At 53.6% G+C, this 21402-nt stretch overlaps 1 protein-coding gene across 1 annotated transcript; it reads right to left on the reverse strand.

Annotated features, from left to right (window-relative positions):
• Window positions 1–204: 204 nt before the first annotated feature.
• MEIOSIN (meiosis initiator) lies at window positions 205–19331 on the reverse strand. The gene is given in 14 exon segments (XM_067019335.1): window positions 205–788; window positions 1388–1477; window positions 2321–2565; window positions 2642–2806; window positions 3784–3857; window positions 4260–4415; window positions 4900–5000; window positions 5828–5936; window positions 6883–7128; window positions 7987–8121; window positions 9540–9651; window positions 13989–14096; window positions 18221–18346; window positions 19257–19331. Coding segments are annotated over 14 exon segments (1911 nt in total). The 3' UTR covers window positions 205–619.
• Window positions 19332–21402: the final 2071 nt, after the last annotated feature.

Here is a 21402-nt window from a genome sequence, read left to right on the forward strand (position 1 = left end):
AAAAGCTCACCTTGAGATTCTGGCTTTCTGACCAAATGTTCTCTGAGGGGAAACAGGGTTGGAGGTCAGATTTGTGGTGCTGCTCGGGAAGGTGCCTGCCGTGAGCAGAGCTGAGAAAGCAGGGGCCCGGCCCTGTCTCTTGCTGGGAACAGTTTCCACTTTATTTAGTTGAAAGCAATAAATAATCTATAAATAGAACAGGGCCGGAGGCAGAGAGTGAGGTACGACTGAACAGGGGTGAAAGCATTTGATTCTGGGCTGGGCAAAGGACATGCAGAGGGCAACTAAACCTCCTCGCATTTCATTGTGCGTCGGGGGGCGGGGCGGGGGTCCTTCCTCCCCACCGGCGGCTCCTCTGATAGGCCAGGCCGCGGTGAAGGGGGCTGTGAGACGCCTGTAGACCCCGGGCAGGAGAAGTTCAGGCTGCCCCGCGCAAGACGAACGCACAAAGCACCGGGGTCAATAAATAGCCGCCTCCCAACTTGGGGGTGCCTGACCGAGGGGATCTGCACTAGCGGTGGTGACGCCCAGGACGAGACAACCTCTTCACCACCGGCGCCTGGTTTCAGACCACGGCTGCAGGAGCCGCGAGGCAGTGGCGGAGGGGGCGAGGCTGCGCTCACGCGCGGTAAGGAGGCGGCGGAGAGGCGGGGCCTGCGGAGCTGCGGGCCTTCTCAGCCAGCAGCTGGTAGAAGGGCTTGGGGGTCTCCCAGTCCTCGTCCTCGCTGCTGGAGCTATCCTTCTTCACGATCCGGTTGTGCCGGCGGCTGAACCTGCGCGCTTTGGCGCTGGGGGAGAGGTGGCAGGATGGCCGGGGTTCCTCGGTCTCCTCCCGGCCATCTCTGTCCCACCCCTAGTGCTCTGGCCCCAGCAGTGACGAGGGCCTGGGCTGAGGGGGCGGCCAGGGCTTTCTTTGGCCCCAGCGGGGGAGCCACTGGCTCCCGTGAGACCTGTCACCATCTGCACACGTGCACGTGTGTTTCCGGGGCCAGTTGCGAGCTGGGCAGGTGGAGAGGAGAGGGTTTCAGGAGGGAGGGGGCATCAAGAGGGGAAGAGAAGGAGAAGACCAAGCGACAGGGAAGTTAAGACCCAGTTTTCTGCTCTGAGAAACTCCCTGTGACAGAGAGGGCAAAGGAAAATTAGGGCAGTGGGGTCCAAATCCAGAATAAAGCTGTTCGCCCTTCGAAGTTACAGGCAGGGGTAGAGCACCACTCTGCTTCTGTCACACCAACTCTTTCATAAGAGCTCGTGACACCCAAATCTCTTGCCCGAGGAAACTCCCAACCTGTTTCCAACATCACAGAGCTCAAGGCTCTGAAAATCAGAGCAGGATGAGGAGCAGCAGGGCCTCACCTCCACGACCCACACCTGGGCAGGGGATTCTCACCAGTATGGTCTCCGCTCCTTCAGGGTCATCACCCGCCAGAGTTGGGCCAGCTCCTTGGTGGCAGACGTGGATGCAATCCCAGGGCAGGCTCTGGGGCAGGAGGGAGGAGAAGGTGAGGAGAGGCCTGCAGCCTCGCCTGGCTTGGGCGAAGGCCAACGGTGTGACCATACAAGGGTCCCTGGCCCTGTCAGAGCCGTAGCTCTCCAAATCTGAGAACTCATGTCTTTCCGTGTTGCCCTGAAAGATGCCCCCTTTCGCGCCCCCTGGAGCAGAGGTGGCAAAGAAGGGAGCTGGACTAAACGGTGGTTGGAAAGGGGCCACCTGGTGTCCTGGGACCTGCATCTGCCGCTCCGATACCAGCACCACCTCTTCTCCACGGAGGCTGCAGGCTGGCAAGATCGGTTCAGGGCTAGGTGCCTGATAGATCATATCAAGTCGGCCCCGAGAACTTTTGCTTGAAATCTTAGAAACGAGGCGCTCTCTTCCCACAGGGTTGCTGGGGCGGGAGACAGGACACGAGCCTGAACCTCCTGTGGGTGAGCCTGCCCACAGCCCAGCCCAGCGTGATGGAGCACAGAGCCGGCCCAGAGCGCGGAGTGGAGGGCGACAAGGATCCCGGGCGGTGTCCTTTGAGCCCAAGGACCAACCACATCCGAAGGTGGCTCCTCTTTTTTCAGGTTGTATAAATTTAATTAATTATATTAATTAGTTCATTATATTAATTAATGCAAGCCAGTTAGTTTCCTTTTTTTCCTAAGTCTGAGCTGAGTTTCACTGCTTGCAGTACACAGGCCCTGACCAGTGCCACGGGGCCAGGGGGAGGCTGGGAGAGTGTGGCTGGGGAATGTGTCGGCAGCAGCGGGTGGCGTGCTCTGCGGGTGGATGGACAGTGAGGTGGGGCCCCAAGCAGGGCCGAAGAGGACGCCCTCCCACCTGATGTACTGCTTCCGGTTCATCCTGCAGAACATGATGAAGCCGTTGACACACTTCTTCTTCGTCTGGGTGGGGCAGGGGGCTTGCTTGCTCTCCTTGGGCTTCACCAGGCCCCTGCCCGCCCTGCCCCCGCTGGCCTTCCTCCCGGCTGCGGGCAGGGCCGAGGCCTGCCAGGTAGGGGGCCACGTACAGTCCTCATCCTCATCGCTGGAGGACTGCAGGCCCTCGAGGTTGGCCTCAGCGCCCTGGGTGGGAGACAGAGAGGTGAGGGCGGGCAGGAGACGCGGGCTGACCACGCGGATGGCTTTCTGTCTCCCTCACCTCCTGCTGCCTCCACGCCATGTCTGTGTCCGTGTCCTCCGAGCTGGGGCTGGACGGCACCTTGCTGTTCTCACTCAGCGACAGGTAGCAGTGGTCCAGCGAGACCAAGGACCGGCACTGGCTGTGGGAGTCGGGAAGGTCTTCGGGGGCCTCAGGGGGTGTGTCCTGGGGGGTGAAGGAGAAAAATGGGAGGAGACGGAGGGGGACAGTGCTGTCCCTTCATGGCCCCCACTCACTGCTTTCCTAGGAGGTCACACGAGCATCATCACAAACAGCTCAGGCTCAAAACAGCCTCATCCAGATGCCTCCTCAGAAATTCAAGCAAAGTTTCCCCAGTTCCCACAGGGGGTCGGAGAGGAGGTGGATGGGGGTCTTCTGCCTCCTATTCTGGGGCACTCTCTCTCAATCCCATCAGTTTACCACCTGTCGAAGTAGCCATGATGCCCCGGGCAAGTCTTAACTCCTCTGAGCCTCAGTTTCATCCATGGATGGTGTCACTACACATCCTCCGCAAGGCTGAGAGGCACTTGGTGCAGTGGCTGCGCTTCCAAGAGCTCCGCTAAAGGTGTCTATTTTTGTTTCTACATCAGCTTCAGCTGTTCATTGAGGCAGGGGGCCACCTTCCCACACACTGGAGGGAGAATCATTTGGGGGCCGGAGCTGGGGCTGCCCCTCTGGCAGTCAGACGTTGAACTGCTGGAGCAAACAATGCTACGGAAATCAGCCTGGGGGCCTGGGAAGGAGGCTCTTTCCAACTGAGGATCCTGGGGGTCACCTGCTATTTTCAATTTCCTCATCTGTCAAATGGGGTCACAAGAGAGCCTGACTCATAGAGCAGTCGTAAAATTATGTGGGGTCTTTTCTGGGCACCTGGCAGCTTTTAGCTTTTATCCTTTGTGTCTGGTTCATTCTAAGGGCCCAGCACAGAGCAGGGCGCCTGGTGGCCAGCAGGGAGTGCTCAAAGGACGGGCAGGCAGGTGAGGGCACAGATGGTGGATGAGTCTCTGGAAGGATGAGGAGAAGCATGATGGATGGACAGGTGAGTGGGGGAGGAGCTGAAAGGTCGAGGGGACGGATGAGTGGATCAGGCAGGTGGAGAGAAGGTTGGACGTGTGTGGACAGATGCGTGGGCAGACGCCTACCTTCTTCTGTGGTCCCTCAAGCGTGCAGGCAGAAGGTGAAGACGCAGCATCTACGACTACTTCTTCAAAGAGAGCTGTCGGGGGCGGGGAGGGAGACCAGAGAGGTGGCTGGGACAGAACACCTCTCTCAGGGCACCGTACCTCTGTCCCGCCAGCCCTGCTATCCGGAATGCTCTTCTCTGGCTTTGGCTTTGGGATCTTCTGCCCCAAGTCCAAATCCAGCTCACAGGCCAGCTCCCGTGGGGAACCACCAACTGGGCAGAGCGAGTGGGTCCCCATTCCAGGCTCCTGGAGGCTCCCACACGCCACGCTGGCCTGGGGCTGCTCCCCACCAGGCCGTGGGCTCCTCGAGGCCCGGGATGGGATTCATCCCTGGTTATCCAGCACTGCCAGCACAGGGCTGCACACTTGGTGGGCGTTACTGTAGGGGTTTTTTCTGAATGAACCAAGCATCGGGTCCATCCCTGGGTGCTCACCTTGGGTCAGGTACTCGGTGCCATCCTCCAGGATCTGTTCTGGCAGCAGTTTCCCCGGGGACCTGAAGAGGGAGGGGCTGAGCCCTAGGATCTCGCTCCGGTAGCCTGTCACATTCCAGTTGTCAATCTGGGGAGGCCCCAAGGCGAGTGGGCTCCCTGAAAAGGAAATACCAGGCTCGAGGGTGTGTCAGAGGTTGCCCTCTCCCCCAGCACAGTAGCTGGCTTTGAGCAGATGGTGCCAGACACTGGGGAAAGGTGACCGTGTCAATTCCTTGTTGTGAGTGCTTGGAAGAGGAAATGACGAGGCACGATGCCTGGCATCTTGTTAGGGACGGACGGGAAAAAAGTCAACATCATGATATGCCAGATCCAACAGACTGATTTTAGCTGTCTGGAGCTCTGTGTTAAGAAAGATTCTGAGGCAGTGTCTGGGATCAACAGAAAGAGTAACGATTGATCTGCAACGTCTGCCATGGCAACCGATGGCTCAGGGACAGTGGGCAGGCTGTGTGTTGCCATCCCTGTGCTTAGCGGACATCCATCCCTTTCCCGCTCTCCCTGCTTCCAGAGACATCCTCAGAAGGAAGGTACCAAGAAGACCCCACACCAGGCTACAGGGAGGAAAGACAGCTTCAGTCACCATGGGTGCTGCCCTTGGGGGTCCAGGCAGGAAGCCAAGGGTCAGCATCTGGGGACTCCTTGTCCACCTCCTCGCTGTATTCGTACAACTCCAGCTTCTGCCTGCAAGAGGTGGAATTGAAGAGGCAGACCTGGAGCCCCGGGCTGGAAACACCGTGGGCCCTGGGGCGAGCCCCTTCCCCTTTGGGTGTCTCAGTGTCGCCCACTGTGGACTGAGACAGGGATCTCTCCGTGCCGGCCGCTGGGGGGGTGCCCGCCCTCAAGGAGCTTCAGGGCTTATAAGGAGAGGCCAGCTGTAATCAGCTGACTAAATGGGGCAGAGATGTGATGGGGCTCTGAGGACCCAGGGAGGGCAGGGAGGACCGAGCTGAGCTAAGCTTGAAGGATGGGTAGTTTTCCAGGTGGACGAAGGGATCAAGCTTCCAGGAAGAGGGAACAGAGGGTGAGAAGCCCAGAGGGGGACACAGGCATGGCTTCCGCAGGGAGTGGCGAATATTTGGTGGTGTTAAGGGTGAGGTTCGCAGTTGAGGAGCAGGAAAGATGGGGCTGGCAAGGTGAGCTGGGACCAGAGAGGGTCTCAAATGCCAATTAAGATATCTGGGCTTTACCCAACAGGAGGGAATAGCTTAAAGCCGAAAACTGACATGATCAAGGTCTTGTGTGTTAGAAAAGCCATGCAGGTGACTAGTGGGGACAGGCTAGAGGGCGGGACGGGAGGGGACGGGAGTCAGGGAGGGGCTGCGGCCCTGGTCAGCACCTAGGAAGCAAGGCTTTGAGCTCACGATGCCTGACGCAAAGCTAGGCCCTCAGAGGTGCTCACTCCACAGACACCAGGCAAGGGTGGTGATTGACCCCATTTCTCACCAAGTCTTAGCCAATCCCACCAAATGCCTCAGCCTCCTCCACTCACATCCCTGGGCTTCCCTTACCTGGGAGGGGGCTGGGTCCTGTTGAGAAGATGGATCCTCTCAACCCCTTGCTGGGCCTCGAAGGCAGGGTAAGGCCCCGCATCCTGGGCACTGTTTTTGCAACAGCAGCCTACGGGGGGTGGGGCAAGTCAGCATGGTCACTCCTGTGACTGGCCAAAATCCCGGGACTCACACAGGCAGGGACAGGCAGGGACCGACCCCATCCCAGCCAGAACCTCAGGCTCTGGGGCCTCTGTGTGAGGTCTGGGGGCTCCCTGAATCACCCGCAGGTTTCTGGAATCCCACATCCCTATCAGAAGCTCTAAGGAAGATAAAATCCTTAAGCAGAATGATGATGATGAAGATGATGAGAGCAAACAAGTATATAGTGCTTACCGAGGCAGCACGGTTTTAATCGTTTTGCATACTACTCGGTAGCCCTTTACCAAAGGGTACGGTTTTTATAATACCCATTTACAGTTACGTAAACTGAGGCATTGAGATATCAAGTAACTGGCCCAAGGTCACAAGATTAGCTCAAGATCTGGGACACCTCGCTCCCCAGGTGGGTCAGGCGCCTCCTTGGGGCTCCCACAGCCTCGTGGGCGACCCCAGGAAGTGAGAGCGTGGGATTTCTTCACTGGACTGTCACCAGCACCGCGCACATGGCCTGGCCCAGAGGAGATGCTCTGGGAGGAAAGGCTGAAGGAACAGACAGAGGAATAGGATGGCCTGAGGCCCCACCTTCCAGTCGCGCCCGTATCTCCTGGGGGTTTCACACCTTTGCAAGCTCGCAGAGGGATGGGGACCCACAAGAGTGCTTGTCTGGCCGCGTCAAGTGAAGGAAGGCTCACGAGGCGGCCCTGCCCTTGCCCCCAGTTCTGTGACCCTGTCCCCTGCTTACACCCCCAACAGAGCCTGAAGGGAAAAGGAAACTTGGAAAGAGGCTGTGAGACAGCGTCTCTCTTGTCCGTTGTAGAATCCCTGGCGACTAGGACTGTGCCTGGGACGTCGAGGGTGCCTGACAAGTGGTATATAAACGAGTGGCTAAGTTAGTGGAGGGGAAAGACACCAACTTGGGATGTCACAGTGGACGCTGTCCTCAGCCATATGCAGCAGTGTCAGCCAGGATCTTCCTCCCTTACTGTCACCCTGAGATGGTGATGACACAGCCTTGGGGTGACTGCAGGAGTCGAGGCATCTTGGAGGGGTGATGGTTCCCACCATGTTTCCTCCTCTCTGGTCTGGGGATGGGGTCACCTGCTTCTCAGGCTTGTCCAGGGCCAGACAGCGACGAGGGTTCTGGGCCCGGGTCTGGCGTTCTGGGAGAGCAGAGATGGCATCAGACAGGGCTGGGGGCCTGACTGTCACCAGAAGGTGGCTGAGGTGGGGGTCTTTGCTCTGGGCCCAATAACCTGCTTCAAAGCTTTGCCTGGCCTGGTCATTCAGTCCTTCCCGGAGAGGCCCAGATCCTCAGTTCAAGATCACCTAGTCGGATACCCCCTTCCCCTGCCCACACGTTAGAATCACCTTGCGAGCTCTGAAAATACTGATGCCCAGGTTCCACCCAGATCACTGAAGCCCGACTCTCTGGGTGTGAGGCACAGGCAATAGGCATTTGTAAAAGCACCCCAGTGATTCAGATGTGCAGCCAGAGCTGGAAATCATTGATTAGGTCCAACTCCCTGTTTAAGGACATGGAAACGGAGGCTCGAAAAGGGGAAGGGACAGTTAGTGTTAGTAGCGAGGCTGAGGTGGGACCTGGGACACTTGCCTCCCGCACTGGGGTCCTTCTGTCACCCACACTCCCTGCTGCCCTGGCCTGGGGATGGATGACTGGGTAGAGGGATGATAAATGCTGACACTGGCCATGTGCCCCATCACTTAAGCACTGCTTGAGCGGGGTGCGCCTGGCTCCTAATCTGAGGGCCACCCTGTGGCAGGCCCTCCAATTTCCAGGCCAGGAAGCTGAGGCTTACAGGAGAAGAGTGGCCCACCCCCAGGCCTCAGAGCTAGGAAGAGGAGGCACCACAGCTGAACCCGGGCACATCTGAATCCAGAGCCTCGTCAAGGGCTCAGGATTGCCGACTGGGCCTCCCAGGAGTGGGGACGGTCCTGGAGAAGGAGCCCCGCTCCCATCTGACCCCTGCACCCTCTTCTGTCTCCACTGACGGCTGTACCTGATGCTTGGGCCAGCTTCTTCTTCCGAGGTTTCTGGCAGCCTCCCCAAAGATGGGATTCATGAGAGTGTGGGTTGCTGGACGGGGTGGAGTGTCTCCACTCTGCTGGGCCTGCGGCCGGCTTCCAACCCAGCCCTGCACAGGACGGAGAATGAGGCGGGTCAGATGCCCTCACCCTCTTCCATCCCGAATTCTGCCTCTGGACAGCACTTCATGATGGACAGGGAGCAGAGAGGCTGCCACGGTCCCCAGACTGACTTTACAAATGGGGAAACTGAGGTCCCGGGAGGAGATGGGACCTGGCTGAGCTTGCGCAGCCAGGCGGCATAAGTACGGGCGAGAACTCAAGTGTCCTCAGGGCCATTCCGGGCCTCGGCTGAGAGGGAAGACAGACCCAACACTTCCCAGATGCTTCCCCATCTTCCGCCTCCCAAATCAGTTCTTCCTCCAGCCTCCTCAAGATGGTAGGGGCTCCAGCATCCACTCTGGGTGGCCTGGGGCCTCTCCCCCAGGCCTCCCAACTCTTCCTCATTAACGCCTCCCAAGAACTTCCCTGGCCGTCCAGTGGTTAAGACTCTGCGCTCCCAAGGCAGGAGGTATGGGTTCCACCCCTGGTCGGGGAACTAAGATCCCGCATGCTGTGCGGCATGGCCAGAAAAAAACCACAAAACTCCCAAATTTACCTACTTCTGTCTACACCCTCAGCGACGGTGCTACATTGGCCTCATCATCTCCCATCCAGATCACCCCTAAAAGTATCTTCACTCATCTCCCCCACTCCAGCTTCTTACTTAATAGCGAGTCCCCACATTAGATGTCAGGCACCTCTTCCTCAAAGAAACTCTGATCATGGCTTTCCTCTGGCTTAAAGGCCTTCAGTCATTCTCATCTTCTTCATCTCCCTCCTCCGCCAGGCGCTCGGGGCCCTTCAGAATCTCGTCCCCGCCTCATCTTCTACCCTTCTTGCCCGTGTATTCCTCACACCGGTAACCACGGCAGCCAGCGCACGCAGCATGGGGTGACTGGCTTGTCCCAGGTGCCGTGTTACAGCACTCTTTACGTGTATTAACTCATTCAGTCCTCACAACAGACACAGAAAGGGGGTATGGGTCCATTTTGCAGTTGAGGAGACTGAGGCACAGAGAGGTGTAGGTCACAGGACGTGTGCCTGAGTTGGGACCTGGCTCAGGAGTCTGCGCACATCATCTGGGTGCTACACGGCCCCTCCAGTCATACCCACTGCTTGCCTGTCCCCAGATGTCCCACATGTGTCTTCTCGTGCCTTCAGACTTGTTCACCTTGTTTCTCCTGCCTGGCGTGGCTCCCCCTTCCCTGTCCTCGAAGGCCCGGCTCCAAGGCCCCTCCCACCACAGTCTTCCCAGACACCCTCCTCTGGGGTCACAGCACTTTGGACATCCCTCTGACTTGTCCCGTGAGACAGGCTGTGAGATCCAGGAAGGACTGGACCCGTCTAAGCCCCTCAGCGTCCCTGACGGCCAAGACAATGCTTGGCACGTAGCAGGCGCTGGGAAACGTTGGCTGAACTTACTTACCCCCCAGTCCACCGTGCCCGTCGGTGGCGTGGAATTCGAGCAAGGCCTTGGCCGCATCGATGTTTCTCTGGAGGTGGTGAATGTAGTGCAGGACGTACAGCAGGATGTCCTTCTGCCCGCAAAAGAAAGACAGGGCTGAGCGGGGGCCTGAGATGACGTGAGGCTGCTGGGGACCGGGAACCCTGCCCCAGCGATCCCCCAATTGGCAGAGAGGTTCCTATCCTGCTCTTTAGTCCTCACTGCGGCCCAGTGAGCCGGTGGTTACAGCTAAGGAGACGGAAGCCCAGAGCGCTAAAGGGACTTGCTGGGTTACAGAGAGGAAGTGGCGGAGCTGGGATCTGAGCCCGGGCCTGCCTGCCTCCTGGTCCAGTTTGGGGGGCACACACTGCTCAGCTTCCCAGCCCTGGCCCTCAGCACACGCAAAGCCCTCCTCTTCTCCCCACAGACTCCTTCCCTGGCTTCTCCTCCTTTGAGCCTCAGCGCAGTGTTCTCCCCTTCTGGAAGCTTTCCTGCCCTCCTGGCCCCTCACCCAGGCTGGCTCAGATGTCCCTCCTCCGCACTCTTGTAACACCCTGGGCCTGTTTCCACCAAGGCACTTGCCATGGTGTTTTATAATTGTCTGTTTATGTATCATTCTCTCCCATTGACCTTGAACTAGCTGAGGGTAGAGACTGCAGCTAATTGATTTCTGGATCCCAAGCACACAGAATCGAGAGGTGACTTAGTTATCCCTGAAGGAACGACTTCCTCACAGCATCAGCGGGCACCCCCCAACCAGCCACCGAATACCGGCTGAGCTGGTACTGGAGACACTAAGCTAAAAAAGATACTACCCACTAAGAGCCACGTGGAGGGCTGAACTAGACATACTTTTGTTTGCCTTCATGAAACTTGCAGTCCAGAGAGGGCAGCAGACCTTAATAAACTCATAATTCATACAAAATTATCAAGTGTGTGATAAGCATTATGAATAAAAGAGCATGACATGTGACTCTGAAAGTGGACTTGGGTGTCCAGAAAGGCCTCTCTGAAGTGGCAGCATTTAAACTGAAGACTGAAAGGAGTTAACCTGGTGAAGGAAGAATACCCATAAATATTTTCTGGATTGAACTGGATCCCCAGAATAACAACAAAACCGTTAGCAGGAATCTTCCAACACCAAATCAGGAAACGTGGTCTGGGGGGTGGGGGATACATTGGGAGACTGGGACTGACATATACACACTACTATATATACAGTAGATAACTAATAAGGACCTGCTGTATAGCACAGGGGACTCTACTCAATAGTCTGTAATGGCCTTTATGGGAAAAGAATCTAAAAAAGATTGGATATATGGATATGTATAACTGATTCACTTTTCTGTACAGCAGAAACTAACACAACATTGTAAATCAACTATACTCCAATAAAAATTAATTTTAAAAAAGGATGGTCTCATGAGATGACTTACGTGAAATCGTTTCATGAAATATAATACAGTCACTGAACTTATTTAACCTGATCCAGGGAAGGAAGCTATAATCTAACTAAGGAATAGCGTGACACAGCCAAGAAATTATTGGTTTGGGGCCTGGCTCCAAGCTGCCACTTACTGGCTGTGCACTGGGAGCAGGTCATTTTACTTCTCTGGGCCTCGGTTTTCTCATCTGTGCAATGGGAACGAGGATATTCATTCAGCCTCAGAGGATTATCATTAGGACGAAATAAATTGGTGTGTGTGAAATCGCCCAGCACAGAGCCTGATAAATCAGTTGTCCAATAAATGCTTAGTTGATACCTGGATGAGAACACCTTCATCGGCTTCTCAAGGGATTAAATAGAAACCTTTGGGGGCTTCCCTGGTGGCGCAGTGGTTGAGAATCCGCCTGCCAATGCAGGGGACACGGGTTCAATCCCTGGTCTGGGAAGATCCCACATCCCGCAGAGCAGCTAAACCCGTGTGCCACAACTACTGAGCCTGTGCTCTAGCGCCCGCGACCCACAACTACAGAGCCCGCGACCCACAACTCCTGAGCCCGCGACACACAACTACTGAGCCTGCGTGCCGCAACTACTGAAGCTCACGTGCCTAGACGCCATGCTCCGCAACAAGAGAAGCCACTGCAATGAGAAGCCCGCGCACCGCAATGAAGAGCAGCCCCCGCTCGCCGCAACTAGAGAAAGCCCACGTGCAGCAACAAAGACCCAACGCAGCCAAAAATAAAATTAAAAAAAAAATAAGATAAAGGGAATCAGAGAAATGGAAACGATCACAGTAATGTGCAGAGGGCTGTGATGGTCAGACGGCTGGGAAGCCACGGACCAGATGGGGCAGGGGTACTTCATCAGCCAGGATGGTGAGGAAGGATACCACGGACCTAAGCTGCAGCCTAAATCTCAAACATGGGTGAAACAACGCATAAGAGCTCCCGCAGTTTATTCGGCAGTGGACTGAGCACGTCACACAGCCCTTGGACGAGCTGTGATGATGCATGTCAGGCAGACTGGTCTGGTGGGAGGCTGGGGACTGACTGGGACACTGGTTGTACATGGAGCAGGGGGCCCAGGACTGAATTTAAGGGAGGATGAAGATGGGGAAGAAGTGGGATTATTAAGACAGCAGAGAATCAATGGTAAAGAAAGTGGGCTGAGGCCTGGGGACGATTCCACGAAGAGATGTGGTCATCTAGTCAGTGAGGAAATGCTGCCTGTGCCCTGACTCAACTGTCATTCCTGCAGGGCAGGGGCTGTGTCCCAGTCATCTCTGCCTTCCCCGACAAGAATTTATAGTGCCTATGCACAGCAAATACTCAAATGGTGGAGGGCAGAGGGCAAAATCCCTCAGATATTTTTTGAGCACCGTGGTGCTCTGCGTAATGCCTCCCCCAAAGGTGTCCATGTCCTAGTCCCCGGCACCTGTGAATATGTTGCCATGTATGACAGAGGGGTCTTTGCAGATGTGATGAAGTTAAGGATCTTGAGATGGGGAGATTATTCTGGATTATCTGAGTGGGCCCAGTGTAATCACAAGCGTCCTTATGAGCAGGAGGTTGGAGGGTCAAGGCAGAGAAGGCGAAATGACAAAAGCAGAGGTAGAGGAGAGACTAGAAGATGCTACGCTGCTGGCTTGGAAGGGGCTGTGAGCCAAGGACCATAGGCGGCCTCTAGGAGTTGGCAAAGGGAGAGGAAATGGATGCTTCCCTGGAGCCTCCTGCTGACACGGTGACTTTAGTCCAGTGGGACTGATTTTGGATTTCTGACCTCCAGCACTCTGAGAAAACAAAGTTGTGTTGTTTTAAGCCACTAAGTTTGTGGTAAGCTATTCGAGCAGCCACGGGAAACTGATACAAGCACCTACAATTGAGAGGGATTTATGAGAGACAACCAGCGTGATCTGGTGATTGACGGGCTGTGGTTGGCAGGGAGAATAGGGTTAGGGTCAGGCACATCTCTCCCAAACACCCGCTCCCCTGAACCTCTCTGAAGGCAAGTAGAACATTCTAGATTGGATCAGTTATTGTGCGTTCAAATCTTCCTCTTTTTTTTCTTTCTGGCCATGCCACACAGCTTGCAGGGTCCCAGTTCCCTGAACCGGGGATCGAACCCAGGCCCCAGCAGTGGAAGCACCGGGTCCTAACCACTGGACCACCAGGGAAGTCCCTAAATCTTTATCTTCTTGACCCGATTCTAAGTTCTCAGAGGAGAAGGGCTGGGTTTCAAATTTCTTTGCTTCCCCTTGTTGCCGGCAGAACAGCTTCTGACATCTGACAGTCTTTCCATAAATGGCTGATGAATGAATGAATGAGGGACTGAATGAGAGAAACTATAGCAAGAAAACATCACACCAAACCTTCCAGATCTCTGAGTCTCATATTAAGTTGTTCATCCTGGGAGCAAGTGTTAGCTCAGCTCTATAAACATTTATTGAGTAGCTGCTGGGGAGACACCGAGAAGCTTTATCCCGACCTCATGGAGATGACCCCCACGAAGTCACCAAAGAAGGCACCCGGAAAGGGAACCGACACTTACTCAGGCCCCGTCATGGTTATCATGTCACTTTGGGCTCACAACGTCTCTGAGTAGGAGGAGTTATTTTTCTTGTTTTATAGCTGGGACACCTGAGGCGTGAGCGGCTGATAACCTGAGCGAGCTGCCCAGAGTTCTGCAGGTGTGGGGCTGGAGGGCTCAGATGCAGGCTGTGTGACCCCCAGAGGGATGACCTTGACCCAGCACCTTGCCTAGTCTTCCCCTCCCAACCTCCCCCGCCTCCTTTGCAGGAAAGAACCCCCCAGGCTTCTAGTCATGGGATCGCAGACTCCCAGAAATTCCCAGTCAGGACCATTGCCATCTCAGTGCTGTCACTGGGTGGGTCTGTCTAGGTTTCCTAGGACAAGGGAGGTCAACCCGATTGCTGATATGTTCAGATCTGCCTCCCAAATCCACCTCCTCTCCTTCAGCCCCCTCACCTTGGTGAGCTTCTTGGTGCTGGTCCTCAGGGCCACAGGTAGCAGCAGTGCCAGCTCTTGCAGTTTGTTGGTGTGGTCTTTCCTCTGCCTCCTGTTTTGGGGCAAGAGCTGGTTTGGATTAAGACATCCAAGATGGCATTTGGCATCTGACCTCCCAGAGCGCTTGTCTCAGTGTCCCCCATCTCGGAGAAGCTCCTTGCCCCAGGCGCCCAAGACAGAATCCTGGGCGTCGTCTGGATGCTCACTTGCCCGCATCCCCTGGTCCAGTCCGTCACCAAATCTTGCCCATTCCTCCTCCATTCCCTCCTCTCCGTCCCCTCGCTCCTGCCCTAGTCCATGTGCTGACATAGTTCCCCCAGCCTTCCATCTGGCTGCCTCCAGGCCATACTCTCTACGAGAGTCACGGTGATCTTTCTGAAACACAAACCTGTCTGTGGTTTTCTCATCTGTGCAAAAGGAATGAGGATATTCTTTCAGAGGCAGAGGGCTACCAATGGGACTGAATACATTAGTTACTTAATAAGCACTTCGAACCTCTCAATGCCATCCCATTATCAAGGATCAAGTTTCAACCCTTACTTAACATGGCTTTTAATGCCCCCCATGGCCTGGCCCGCCTGACGCTTCTGGTCTCATCTCTTACTTCCTTTCGTTCTCTCCCATCAGTGGACCCCAACTCCACAGGACAGGTGAGGTATCTCTGCTCAGGTCCCCCTGCCCCTGTGCTCATGCATTTCTCTGGTCCCTGCAGTTGGGTGAGAGCTGAGTGGGGGGCACCGCTGTTTCTCCAGCACCTAGAACAGGGTCTGGCACACTGCGGGAAGTCATCGCCTATTTGCTAAATGATTGATAAATAAGGGCATGAAAGAAGTTGACTCCTGAGCAGGTGCAGAACTTCCAGGATCCAATCCCTGAATTCATAATTCATAATATATCCATGTACACACACCTGTACCCCTCTCTCCTGACAGATGGAGACACGGAGACGTTGGAGTCTCTCTCCCAAATTACACACCGCTGCCACTACTCCGGCTACTCCTTTGGGAAGGCCCAAACACCTCGTCTCCACCAATCCTTATCTCACCTTCCTTCAGGGCCTGATTCAATTGCCACCCGAGGAAGCCTCCCCCGACCTCCCTTGTTTTTCTCCCCAACTCTGAATGTCCACAACACTTTGTGTCACCTGCAGCACCGCCCAGCCAAAAACATTTCCTTGATTACAGATGTATCTTTGGTTCCTACTCAGACCCACGAACTGACACCCCCTCTTTGCCAGGCCCTGTGCTGGACACTGTGGAAAGGGAGAGGAATCACTGTCCTGCCCTCGAGGACATGGAGGAGCAGTGTGGGAGACACTTACCTCCCTAACCAAACTCTGAAGTCCTGAAAGAATCGTTCTCACTCATTCATTCAGCAATTACTTATTAAACCCCTACTATGTGCCAGGAAGTGTGATCGCTGACAGGGACGAAAGGCTATAAAACAACTACAGCCCCTTCTAGAGCCTACAATGCAGTCGGGGATAAAGTCATTCATCACATTGTCACACAAATAAACATAAAATGGCAACTAGGACCAGAACCGGCTGTATAATTTGCTGGGGGTGGGGGCATTGCAAATGAAACTGTGGGTCCCCTTGTTCAGAAATTAAGAATTCGGGGAATTCCCTGGTGGTCCAGTGGTTAGGACGCCACACTTTCACTGCTGAGGACCCGGCTTCAATCCCTGGTCCGAGAACTAAGATCTCGCAAGCCACACGGCCTGGCCAAAAAAAAAGTTAAGAATTCCAAGATGGTGAGAGCAGAGCATTAAACCAAGCATTGGGCTCCTCTAAGCTCAGGGCTCTGTGACTGCATGAATCAATCACATGTCCCTCCTGGGGACAAAGGAGAGGTGCTGCTCCGTGTTATGGAAATTTGTGATAGGTGGTTTTGATCTAACCTATGAGGTTTTTCCAGAGGAAATAAATCTGGCCCGAAGCTGTTCGGAAGGATGAGTGGAGCTACCTCAGCGGAGGGGGAGAGGGAACATTTCAGATAGAGGGAGCATGGAGAAGTCAGAGCAAATAAAGCTGAAGTGTCTGGAGCACAGAAAGCAAGGAGTCCTGTGGGGTGAGATGAGGCTGGAGGACGAGGTAGGGGCCAGATGACACAGGGTCTTATGGGTCTTACAGGCTCACAGTATGAAGTTTTGCCTTTATCTGAAGCCCAACGAGAAGCATTAACGTGTTTTCTGCAGGGGATGGCATTTCTAGCGCACCCTCCCAGAACCACCACGAGTACAGGAGACTATACGTATTAGTCAGCTGAATGAAGCAATGAAAGAAAAACAAAACCACCAATTGGTCTCTAGTTCTTTCCTGATAGAAACCATAATTTCGAGGGGCAAGGGTGGGTGCTAGGTTTTTATCCATGGAGAAACACTGGGTAGGCTGAACTCTAACGTCTTGCCTGGCCCTGATATTTATTTTCTGCATGCGACTTTCCTGCTGTTCTAGAGGACTCCCTAGAAGCTCCAAAGAGAAACAGCACAGAAAGCCAGGAAGAAAAAGTATCCAGGTCTATTTAAGTTCAAGGTGCTGTTTGACCATGTCTGAGAAAAAGGGTTTCATATCAACCAGCCCCTGGGTGTTTCCTCTGGGTTTTGCAAAGTACTGAGAGAGCCTTCTGCACAAACACAGGAGTTCCAGGAAAAAAAAAAAAAAAAAAACTTGAGGGAGAAAAAGGGTGACTAGGAAATGCAAAATCTTGGCCGCTCTTGGGCAGCGGTCCTGAAGAGGTGTGACATGGGGCTCTGCTCACAGGGGCCTCCGGGAACTGGGCACTCACTCTCAAGGCTGCTCCTTTCCTGGCTGGATGGTTTTGGTTTCAGCCAAGTTCTTTCCTCAGAGTCTGTTTAATTTTCACCCACTAATCCCAGCTCTGCCCTCTGATTCTGTGGGGAACAGGTCAGCTCCAGCCACATGGGTCTTTTTCTGCTTCTCTCAACTGCCAAGTTTATTTCTGCCTTAGGGCCTTTACCATTGCCTCCACCTGGAATGTTCTTTTGGCCCGATTTTTACATGGCTGATTTCTTGCCATTCGGTGCTTAGCTTAAATGTAATCTCCCGAGAGGCCTTTCCTGACTACCTGATCTAAATAAGCACATTCTTTGTCACATCCCCATATCCTTTATCAGCATCTGAAATCTTTCTTTCTTTCTTCCTTCCCTTCCTTCTTTCCTTCCTCCCTCCCTCCCTCCCTCCCTTCCTTCCTTCCTCTCCTTCTCTCTCTCTCTTTCTTTCTTTCTTATAAATATAAACATAAGGAGAGGGATTTTTGTCTCTTTTAATTATTGCTATATCCTGGACTGACTTATCCATCAGGTAGCGTAAGCACAGTGCCTAGGGCTGGTGCTACTTTTACGGGCTTATGAGAATGTTTTCATTTCTTTTAAAACCAGAGGAGAAATAAATGAATATAATTCAACTTGGATTATAGTCATATTTATACCAGTGCTGTCATAAACTATAATTTTTAATGTGTTTTTTAAAATATTTTATTTATTTGGTTGCTCTGGGTCTTTTGCGGCATGTGGGCTCCTTAGTTGCGGCTTGCCAGCTCCTTAGTTGTGGCAGGCAAACTCTTAGTTGCGGCCTGTGGGATCTAGTTTCCTGACCAGGGATTGAAGCCAGGCCCACTGCATTGGGAGCGTGGAGCCTTAACCACTGTGCAACCAGGGAAGTCCCTTAATGTGTTTTTAATGTAGGAGCTGGAAGGAGCCTTAATCAAGAACCAGTCCAAATTTCTCACATTAGCTATGGGAAAACCAAGGCCCAGACCCTAATTTGCTTTAACATGTGCAGGAGCTTAAGAGTAAGAGCTGTTCCAAAGTGGGACAAAGCAGGGGCAGTCCCAAGAAGCAGCATAATAGTTGGTTACAAGGTTCAGCTTTTGAAGCAAACAGATCTGGTTGAAATCCCAGGTCTGCCACTTGCTGTGTGACTTTGGGTAAGTGCTTTCATCTCTCTGAGCCTGTTTATAATTAATTTACAAAATGGAGGTGGCTGGAAAGTGTGATCTTGTCCAGAAGGTGTTTCGCACATAGGGAGTGCTCACGAAATGTTAGTTCAAGACAGAAGGTAGACAGTCATTTGTTGGAACGATTTAGGGATAAGGGATGTTGGAGAATGGGGTGGGGGTATTGTACTGGATGACTACTGTTGATAAAACTGTTGTTTTTGGTTGACCGACATCCAATTCCTCCCTTTCCTGGTAATAGTTTCCTTTGGGGAGTGATCCCTCCCTCACTCTCAGTCCATATGGTTCAGAGAAGCTGACCCCAACCTCCCCTTCCACTAGGGAGCACTGAAGCAAGGTCTAGCCAAGAAGTCAAGTGATTGGTTCAGGATTGTGGTTGTAACCCAGGCTTGGCCAATCAGAGTCAACGGATCCTGGAAAGAGACTCTCTGCTACACTTGTCACGTTGGCAGGATATGGACCTGGAGCGGCTGGGAGCCATCTTGCCCTCACAAATGGAGAGCCAACACAGACAAGAGCAGAGCAAAGAGAGGCAGATTCTTGGCTGTATCATTTAACTCCTCAACTAGAACCAGCCAAGCCTGATGCCCCGGAATTTTTTGTTTAAAGGATTCAATAAATCCCCTTTTATGCATAAGCCAGTTTTAGCTAGGTTTCTGTTCATTGCAACTAAGAGTCTTTACTAATACAAAGACCCCACATCTAGAAAGGGGGGAAAGAGGATGCATTGTTGGTGAACTCTGGAATTCCAGGAGGAAAAGGCAAGCGAGAGAGGCATTCTTCATTTTCTTCGTTTGCTCCTTCTGAGCAACGTACCTAAGTAGAGAACCTGAACAAAGCAGACACTTATTTTTGGAGTTAATAAATGAAGACATAGGTGGGCGGCCGATCCAACCCTCAATCTGCTAGGAAAATCCCCTCTATAAGATTCCTGACACTTGGTAGGTGCTTGATGGCAAAGTGAATATGTGAATAAAAGAAAGGAAGGGCATTTAAGAAAATCAGAATGTCAAAACCTTCAAGGGCTTAGAGATGATCTTTGCCAACTACCTCAGAGTTATCTCATCTTGAAATGGCGGTAATATTCGCACCTCCTTCCTCGTGGAGTTGTTTTAAGGATTAAAGGATTTTATACAAACAAAAGGCTTAGCAAAAGTCTGGCAAACTAGTAAATGCTCAGTAAACACTACTGTTACTATTCTTCAACCACAGTGGCTGGAGCTGTAAGGGAGGTGGGCCCGGGAAACACTTACCTGTCCCTGGGACCCAGGGAGTTGGTCCTGGGCTGTTCAGGGGAACACAAGTGCTTGCTGGAATCCCACATCTGCAAAGAGGGGAAACGAAAGAATTATTAGTGACCTCTGGGATTCCAGGAGGCATGCACAGCTTGACAGGCAGCCCCATTTCCCCCATCATACTCCTTTGAGCACTCAGAGATCCCCAAATAAGTCCCCAGTCCCCATAAACACAGGGCAAGAGACCAAATTAAAATGCCCAAACTCTAAACTGAAGTCCATGAATCTCAAATTGCAAATTGGGGCCCGTAAATCATGATCCAGACCTAAAACTAAAAGGAGCAGATTCCCAAACTTTGACTTCAGAACTTCAGTCTTAACAGTGAAATGTCAGACCCTGCAATGGGAACCAGATCTGAAAACTGTGGCTTGAGATCTCTAAACTGTGATATTAAGACACGAAAACTATGTCTATAAACTCCCAAAGTGAGGACCTAGAACATAAAAAGGAGCCCTTCCCAAACCTAAACGCCCTAAACTCTACTACTGAGATGCTCTAGACCCCTCAACTTAATTTCTGATCTCTAAATATGAACCCAATCCTAGTATTAAGAACACAGACCAGGGCTTCCCTGGTGGCTCAATGGTTAAGAATCCGCCTGCCAATGCAGAGGACACGGGTTCGAGCCCTGGTCCGGGAAGATCCCACATGCCACGGAGCAACTAAGCCCGTGCGCCACAAGTACAGAGCCTGCACTCTAGAGCCCGCGAGCCACAACTACTGAAGCCCGCGCGCCTAGAGCCCGTGCTCCGCAACAAGAGAAGCCACCGCAACAAGAAGCCTGTGCATCGCGACGAAGAGTGGGCCCCGCTCGCCGCAACTAGAGAAAAGCCTGTGCGCAGCAACAAGACCCAACGCAGCCAAAAATAAAAATAAGCTAATTAATTAAAAAAAGAAAAAAACACAGACCACAAACCTTAATATTGAGAACCCAAGCCCTAAAGTAAGAAATCCAATCTCCCCAAAGCAAACCTCAGCCCCCCAAATTGACCTCAGATCCTAAAACAAAGACCTCTAGATCCCCAAACTGTCACTTCAGACCCTCAAATTGTGACCCCCAACCCTAAACTGAGATCTCACCTGTGAGTTCCACTCTGAAACCCAAACTCTAAAATTGAAGCCTCACACTCAACGTGGGGGACTGCAGGCCCTAACAATTCTCAAAGCTCCAAACTGTGACTCCAGACCCTACATCTCATACCTCATACTCTACATTGAAATTCTAGACGCTAAATCTACACTGAAGCGTCAATCCTCCCAAATTAGACCCCGGACCCCCAAAACGCTATTCTAGACTTTCAGAGACTCCAGATCCTAACTTGTGACCCCCCCAAATCCCCAACACTATTCAGAGACTTCGTATCTCAAACTTGAGCGTGGATCCCCAAACCTAGGTCCAGCCTCAAACCCAAACTCTGGCTCTGCTGCTCGGGTCCTGCCTCCCCCAGGGCCCCGGGCACCCAAGGCAAAACCGCCCTGCCGTCTGCCTGAAAGTCCCAGAGGGAAGCCACGACCACGAAGTGGACCCCAGGCTCCCCTCTGGCCGGCTAGTCAAGCGCCCTGTTCCCCTTGGCCTCCAGCACCCGCCTCAGGACGTGCACAATGGCGTGAGCACCCCCCTTCTGGTTTTCCGCCAGCCCCACACTTGGGAACCCGATCAGACAGCGTCTCGTGCGGGTCCCGGTAGGCTGGCCGCGTGCGCGAACCTTAGGCCGGCCTCAGCCACCACGTTCCCAGCCCAGACGTGGGGTGGACGCGAATCCCCCTTGGCGCGAGTCTCCTGCGCGAGCCTGAGGAGAGCAAGAGCGAACGCTTGAGGCCAGGCCACGCCCTCACCAATTCCCGCCAAGATGTGTTGGGTGCGAGACTGGAGAGGGGAAACGGCAGGGTTCAAGTGGCCACGCGCACGCGCGTCTGGGGAAAGCCCTGTCTGACAGCACAGCGCTCGCCTGGCCTCACGCCTCCTGACACAGTTTGCCGGTGCGCGCCAAACTGCCGACCAATCAGCGCTTGCTCAGCTGCCCGCCTTTTCGGCAGGTACCGCCCCTCAGGCCCCTGCCCCCAGACCACTTCTGAGGTCCTGAGCCAGTGGAGCCTAA

Source organism: Kogia breviceps, chromosome 18 (genome assembly GCF_026419965.1).
Source record: "Kogia breviceps isolate mKogBre1 chromosome 18, mKogBre1 haplotype 1, whole genome shotgun sequence".
Lineage (NCBI taxonomy): Eukaryota > Metazoa > Chordata > Mammalia > Artiodactyla > Physeteridae > Kogia > Kogia breviceps.